The sequence below is a fragment of the Mastigoproctus giganteus genome, chromosome 10, assembly GCF_048544385.1.
Source record: "Mastigoproctus giganteus isolate SK-2022 chromosome 10, ASM4854438v1, whole genome shotgun sequence".
In the NCBI taxonomy this organism is placed as follows: domain Eukaryota; kingdom Metazoa; phylum Arthropoda; class Arachnida; order Uropygi; family Thelyphonidae; genus Mastigoproctus; species Mastigoproctus giganteus.
In genome coordinates this window covers 137290341-137298228 of record NC_143584.1, presented here as the reverse complement: position 1 = coordinate 137298228, position 7888 = coordinate 137290341, and the positions used below count along the sequence as shown (strand labels likewise).

Below are 7888 nucleotides of genomic sequence, written 5' to 3'. Positions count from 1 at the left end.
TTAAAAGAAATAGAAATTTATATAAGCCAATGGAATCGGGACTATAACTTGAAAAAATAAGTGGCATGATAAATTAACCTGATTATATTGTACTTTTAATTATCTGTTATACTTTAAAATATCCATTTGTGGTCATGTTGTAGCTTTCTAAATTTTGTGCTGTTTACATTACAAAAAAAAAAAATTTGTTTTCCTATTATCGTTATGACATTCTAGTTTTACAATATCTATAGTATTATTCATAAACATGCTCTCTATAATAAACCAGCATTTTTTAACATATAATCAGTCAGTCTTTTCAAAAAGATTGTCTTTATTTTGATATCACCTGGGTGGAATCATGAAGCTGAAGAATCATAAGAGGGAATGTAAACTCACTTCAATAAAACCGAGTGCTTGTACAAGCTGATTTAACATTATCTCCACGTTCTAAAACTTCACAAATATTTTTAAAAACAATTCTAGGAACATAATGTTTCTTTTTTTTTATTTATTTATTTATTTTTTTTATGGTCGCCCCATAATTATTACAAAAAAAATATATATATATATAGTTGATCTTCATTTTTTTGTGCATAAACATAAACATTCTTCTGGAAACACTTAGTGGCTAGGTAACATTCCCCAACTGCTAAAATAGATCACTGGATGTCTGTTAATCCTGTAATCACATTTTTACAAAGAAAGCGTAGGCTACTCTTTGAAATCACAGCATCCATATTTCACAAAAACAAACTAAACTGAAAATGTATCCAGCCAGGTTATAAGCTTTTTAAGTTTTTTTTTTTTTTTTTTTTTATTGTCATGCACCTACTTTGGTTACAAAGAAAGTGAATGCACAATTACATTTGAATAACTTTGCATTCACTTGGTTCAATTTATTTTGTTGAACTGGGCCATGTGTTACAACAGAAATATTAAGACTTGATATTACAACAGAAACACAAAGCATGACAAATGACATTACTTCTCATGCCAGAAAGTTTTCAAATATGAGACCCAAGATTACTAGGACAACAAGGGTTTTTAGTAATTTCAGGACATCTCCGTTGCTTGAATTAAAGGAACATTAATAAGGTGTAATTGATCATGTGTTATAGTAAGGAGATAAACAATAGGCAGTTCAAGGTTAATTAGGCACCCCTCTCCTCAGTTTCTTAATGTGAGCATGGAGTGGCTAGGCCCAGTAAATGATCATGAGCACCCTATTGTTTTTCTTCATATTATAGTGTGTTGTATGATGAGTTAGCCCTTTCCTCAGTGAGATTTCGATGGGGAGGAGGAAGCTTGTGGAGTGAGTTTATTATAAGTTTTGTAAAAATGAAAACCCTGATATGCAAACATTTATATACAGTGCAACCCTGATATAAAATGGGTGTTGTAGGGCACCTTTAACATCCATGTTATAAGCAAAGTGCATTATAGCCAAAAATAATTTTTTTTAACATGAATACATAGTGACTAAGACAACTTATTAAGCAAGGATTTTTATATAAGCTGGTACTGCTCCCCCCTCCTGTATAAGTTTATAAGTTTTGTAAAAATAAGGCAAGTTTTGTAAAAATGAAAACCTTGTATATGCATACTTTTATATATAGTGTAACCTTGATATAAAATGGGTGTTGTGGACAGCTTTAACACCCATGTTATAAGCAAAGTGCATTGAAGCCAAAAATAATTTTTTTAACATGAATACATAATGACTAAGACAACTTATTAAGCAAAAATGTTTATATAAATAGCAATTTCATTTCACTCTTTTTTTCTCAGCATTTTTTCCTGGTACTGCTCCCCCCTCCTCGTAGTTTTACAATTTTGCTGTCAGTGGACAAAATGGGTCAAATGTTTTAAACGGAATATGCACCATTGCTGTAGTTTATTCAAAACGTAATTTATTTTTATATGCTGTACCTTAAAATAAAAAAAATTAAACAGAAATGTTTCATATATTTAAAAAATAAAATTTCAAAATTTTCAATCTCGTAACAATTGCACATTTCCAAATGGTATATGTTTACAAGGAATCTAATTTATAGTACAGTACATAAAAAGGAAATAAGGAACAATACAGCCACATAAACCTGTACCACATAATCTAACAGCCATCAAAGCTGAGCAAGGGTAAAAAAAAATATTATATATATATATTTTTTAAAACAAATATTCTTTGAGTTTGTGATTAAAGTATTCTTGGAAATCAACATGGTGCACAGAAACATCTCAAAAAACAGTGTAATATGGTTTGGTTACATTCCGGATTAGACTATGAACTCCAACCCACATGATGGACTGCTTTGGGTAATAAACATAGCAAGTGTGAATTTTACAGTACTGCAATATAATTACAGAGATCACTAATTACAATCAGTAGCTGCAGCTTATTAAAATATTCAAACTGCCAATTCATGCACACTTTGCTTTATGAATTGAGCAGTTTTTTTTTGCAATTGTAAATATCATTTCCCTCTTGAGAAAAAGTCACATGCAATTGCAACTGACAAAATATGGCAGCTGGCTCCCCTCTCAGAGGAAATTATTTAGTTTTGTGAGTGTCCCTTATGCAACTAATGTTTCATTGGTGTATTTTTATTGCATCAGGTGAGACAAGGAAGAAACTGAACATCTATAGTAATTACTCTTGGATAACTATTCTTGTTTATAAAAAATTATGTGAGGGAATACATAACAGAACAGAATGCAACAATTCAATGGTCCACACTTTGGAAACTATTACAGTAGCTAATTCTGCTCTGGGGTATAGAGTTTTCTTTTGCTATTGTCTGTTATGAAATTCATGTTTTCCATAAACTGCATTTTTTTATGTCCCTCTTGGGGGAAATAATCACACTGATGTTATATCTATCCAAAACCATGGTATAACCAGGCTTGGTGTATCTAGTTTGTACTATATTTATAAAATAAAAAAATAAATAAAAATAATTTTTTTTTTTTTTTTTTTAAATCTCTGCATCTATGTATTATTTAATTTAACTTCTGGATCTAAATTTTAGAGAAGTCCAGCCTTTATAAGCCAACTACAGGCTTCTCCCTTTTACATATTAACTGCATGTTGATGTATATGTGCACGAAGGGGTTTTTAATCCACTTAGATGAAAACCCACCTAACTTTAAGAACCATTTTCTTCCATTTTGACAAAGGAAAAACTGGATATTTTTGTTAACACATTCTCTGCCACTTATATTTGTGAGGGTCCTTTCTATATGCCTTTAGTCTAACTTATATTTTTTTCTATATATTCAATATCATTCTTCAGTATTTTTAGGAATTAAGTGTCTTTCTCCACATAAAAGAAAGTGCTGCATATTTGCGTCACCAGCACAGGGAATAAACTGCTGAATGCATGTTCAATAACATGCATTCGGCAAAGTAATGATTTGTTATAGTGTTTGTCTTTCCACTCCATGTGATAAAGGCCTGGAATCAAATCCCTACAAGGTTTTTTTTTTTTTTTTTTTTTTACACCATGGTTGAATTATGTATGGCAAAAATCATGCAACCTTTGGACATCGGCAAGGGTTGTATACTTTTTCCCTTGCAGAAACAGATTTTTCATTTGGCAAAATAGGTAAAGAGACTATAGAATAAATGAAAATTTACATGCAATACACTGATCCATTTTACCCTTTGTAAAAAGCACAAATATCTTGGAATAAAATCATCACAGTTTTTGCAAGAAAATATTTCTAGTTTATTTCAGTTATATTATATACTCAATTTATATTTCACAGTAGCTCTTTATGATAACCTGCAAAGCAGTTGAAACACAGCTCTGGCTTCTCCGGACACTTCTCGCAAACCAAAGAATTAAAATTCAGCAAGAATCATCTTCAAAATATTTAACCTTTTCTTCTTATGGAAAATATTAAACAAGATAAAATACCTTGAACTTAAGCAAAGAATATATGCAACTGTGAACCAAGTATAACACTTTTATAGCACTCTCTAGGTAGTGCAAATGATGTGAAGCAAAAAAATATATATATATATTTTTTTTGAAGTGTACCACATAACCAATTATCTTTCTATAGAAAACAGAGATAGACAACCTTTCCTGGCTCACAGTTTTACTTTTTTGTTAAGTACCACAATATATACTTACTATCTAATGGTGATACATTAACATTGCAAAAAAGAGTGCTATGCAACAAACGTTTTTGTATGGGTCACTTGCACTTATGTTTTTTAATACATTTAGCTAAGTGAGTTTCGCCAGTCATGTTTTGTCCACAGATTGCTAAATAATATACAGGAAAAGCAGTACAATCATTTTGTTGTCACAGCCAGTTGTGATTTTTATATATTTCCTTGTTAAAACTTCTTGTAAACTGCCTGCTTTTACATTTAACAGTTTATGTTATATTCAAGTTTGGAAAATGTTTTCCAAGATTTTCAATTTTTCTTCCATGGCTTTGGTAATAAACTTGGCTACTGAATTCAACTTTAGCTAAGGCTGACTGAATTGCTATTACAGGTAATTTTTTTAAATTTAAAAGTCTGGACTATATTCATAAAGCTGCAATTATCACATGATTCTGCACTTGTCTAATATATGCAAAGGCACAACAACAACAAAAGTTATTGAGTTGCAAATGTTCTGCAGACCAACCTAACTGTAATGTAAGTGTGGCTCTGATGGCATCATACAAAGGGTACTAGGAAAGTTTTGCAATACAGCTTTGTTTATTTAATTTTTTCAAAGTAATTTCCTCTACATTCAATACACCTCTCCATCCTCCGAAACCAATCTTTAAACCAGTTCTGCCAAGTTTCACTAGGGAGTAAAGCACACTCGTTGTCCCAAGCCCGTAGAAGGTCCTCATCACTGGAAAACCGCCTCCCTTTTAGCTTCATTTTCACATGCGGGAACAGTGCAAAGTCGCAGGGAGCAAGGTCTGGAATATAGGGAGGGTGCTCCAAAAGTTTCAGTCCTGTCGTGGTCAAATATTCGGTGCAGGCTTTGGCGCGGTGAGCTGCAGCATTATTGTGATGGAGGTACCAGGTGTCCATTCTTGACTTTGGCCGCAGGTTCTTCATAGATCCAATGACTTTAGGCAGGCATTGTTCAGTATACCACTTAGCTGTGACTGTCTTATGGTGTCTAAAACGACACGTTCCACAATTCCACTCGATTTGAAAAATACAGCTATCATTTTCTTCTTTACAGATCGGGATTTTCTGACAATTACGGGTGTGTCGTCATCATCAAAGACCCAAACTTTGTTTTGAGCCTTGGTCGGCAGATCGTAATAGTACAGCCAAGTCTCGTCACCTGTCACGATGTTGTTCACATACCGAGATTGTCCCTTATCAAACTTTTTTAACATCTCCCGGCACCAAGTCACACGTCGTGTCATCTGCTCTTCAGTCAGTTGATGCGGCACCCAGAGAGAACAAAGTTTCTTCACGTGCAAATGATCTTGCAGAATCGAACGAATTGCTGGTGCATTTAGGCCCAAAGTATCCTCTATCTGTTGGTAGGTCACTCGCCTGTTTTTGTCAAGCATTTTCCTCACAGCAGTAACGTTTTCCTCCGTAACTGACGTTCGTGGCCTTCCCGGCCTCTCAGAATCCTCCAGAGTGAAATTTCCCCTTTGGAATTCTCTATACCACCTGAATATCGTTGTACGATGTGGACAATCATCATCTAGTGCAAGAGTCATTTCTTCTAAGCACTGGTCTATGGTTAAACCACGCACGAAATTATACCGCAAAACTGTCCTTATCTCATTTCGTGACCACGATGCCATCGCAAGCACTTTACACTCTCACTACTAATGAATAACTGAGCCCATCGACTTGGCGCGGCGGCTACTATGCACGTATGAACATGTCTCAACATGCAGCAACAAGCAGCTTCCTGTGATTCATTGTTGCGTCATATTGCAAAACTTTCCTAGTACCCTTTGTATGACATCATCATGGTGGGTTGAGAGCTACTGTGCAACCAGCTACACCAGCAGCAAAAGACTTTAATAAAGACTTATTACATGTGTAATTTCAGTGTGGTGCATTGCACTTGTAATGTAAGAATAAATAACATTTATAATATTGCTTTATAGCATATCACGAGTACCAAGTAATTAAAATTTATAATTATATACAAAGTTTGTGATTTAAAATAAAATAATAATTGATGGTTGTACAAACCTGCAACCTGGCATCAAGTTGCCACTTTACAATAATACATTTCCAAATCTTATGGCCGCATAAAAGACAAACAAAATACACATAATGGTTCTATATCCCACACACCAGATAGTAACAAACTATTACAACTACGGCACCTTAAGTAAGGAACTTTATCACAAAGTAGTAAAGAATGGCAACACCGTCCAAAACAGTGAGAATTGTCACATTCACCTTTGTGTAGATGCCTGAAGCTTACATCTCCACTACAAATTCTGCATACTTCTCTCACCACAACACTATGTGGGTTGTTGATATCAGGTACTTTCTGACCCAAGTCATTATATACATTTACCTTAAGAATTTCATGTTTGGAAAATAGCCAGTCACACATTATAAGTAATGATTTTTGTTGAGCTGATGACAGACTTGTTAAACGTTGACTTAAAGCAATGATTCGTAGAACATGCCTCTTCATTACCTCATCCTCTACCTCTTCAAGCTTTCTCTCCTGAATAAATACATTTAAAATTTTAAGTTAAAAACAAACTTATGCAAAGACAATACATTAAGTTTCAATCCAAATTTAATCAAAAACCATGGTCTTTTTGTCACATTGTAAGATAAAAAGTTCAGAACTGGCCACTTTTACAAATCTTTGAAGAAAGTGTTCTCCGGTATATTAATACATGGTTACATTGTGAATATATTTCCTAGCTGTTTCTCACTTTCTCTACCTAAACCTGTTTGGCTAGTTTATTAAGTGTAAATTTATTTTTTTATTTATTTATTTATTTTTTTTTTATGTGAACCCCAAACATGAGAGGTATTAGAACCTATAGTACTTAGTACCGTGCTTGGGTTGGAGGTTGAGAAGACGAAAGAAGATATTTGTTGACATTGGACTTGAACTTCTGTAGATTGTAATTTTCAGGAAATACGTATGAAGGAAGGTTGTTCCAGAAAACGGCAGTTGAATGAATAAATGAGGAAGATGAAAAGTTGGTTCTGTGGGTTTGAAGTTGGACAGTAAATGGATGTTGGCTGGTGGCGGCACGTGTTCGGACTGTTTTGAAAGAGAGAGCAGGAATTATAGAAGCCAGTTCAGAAGAACAGTGCCCATGGAAGTATCTGTAGAAGAGGCATGCAGCAGAAACAGTACGTCTATGAGAAAGCGAGTGGAGAGACTCTGTTAGAGATGAATCATTAATTAACCTAACTGCCCTCTTCTGAATGGAATAAAGAAGCCTGACAGAGGTTTGGGGGACACCACCCCAGATGTGGGAACAATATTCCATGGCAGGGCGGATTTGCGATTTATACAGAGTGAGCATCTGTCTGGAAGAAAAGTAACGCTGAGAGCAAAAGAGAAAACCAAGTTTTTTAGATGCAGAGGAAGCAACATTTGTAATGTGCTTGTGCCAAGAGAGATTAGAAGTCAGAGTAATCCCCAAAAGAGATATATCGTTTTGTCTAGAAATCGGAGTGTCACTAAAGATAAGCATAGGAGCAGAAGAATCCTTTTTGCGAGATATAAGACAAGACTGAGTTTTAGAAGGGTTGAAATCAACTAAGTTGTCTTTGCCCCACTGGAGAATTACCTGAAGATCGGCATTTAAGGAATTGGTAGCAAATTTTCGAAAAATTGAAGCTGATTGAGCAGGACAAGGTTTCTCAAAATGGAAAGTGGAATGCAATGTGCTATCATCGGCAAAACTATGGATAGGATTTCCAGTCAAT

General features: G+C 34.4%; 1 protein-coding gene across 1 annotated transcript in view; it reads right to left on the bottom strand.

The window, feature by feature from the left end:
• Positions 1-5934: 5934 nt before the first annotated feature.
• LOC150079307 (general transcription factor 3C polypeptide 4-like) overlaps positions 5935-7888 on the bottom strand; it is a 201807-nt gene continuing 199853 nt past the window's right edge. The window contains exon 14 of the mRNA XM_090382719.1: positions 5935-6659. Within this exon, the coding sequence (XP_090238845.1) occupies positions 6219-6659 (441 nt within the window). The 3' untranslated portion in view covers positions 5935-6218. The remainder of the gene's footprint in view (positions 6660-7888) is intronic.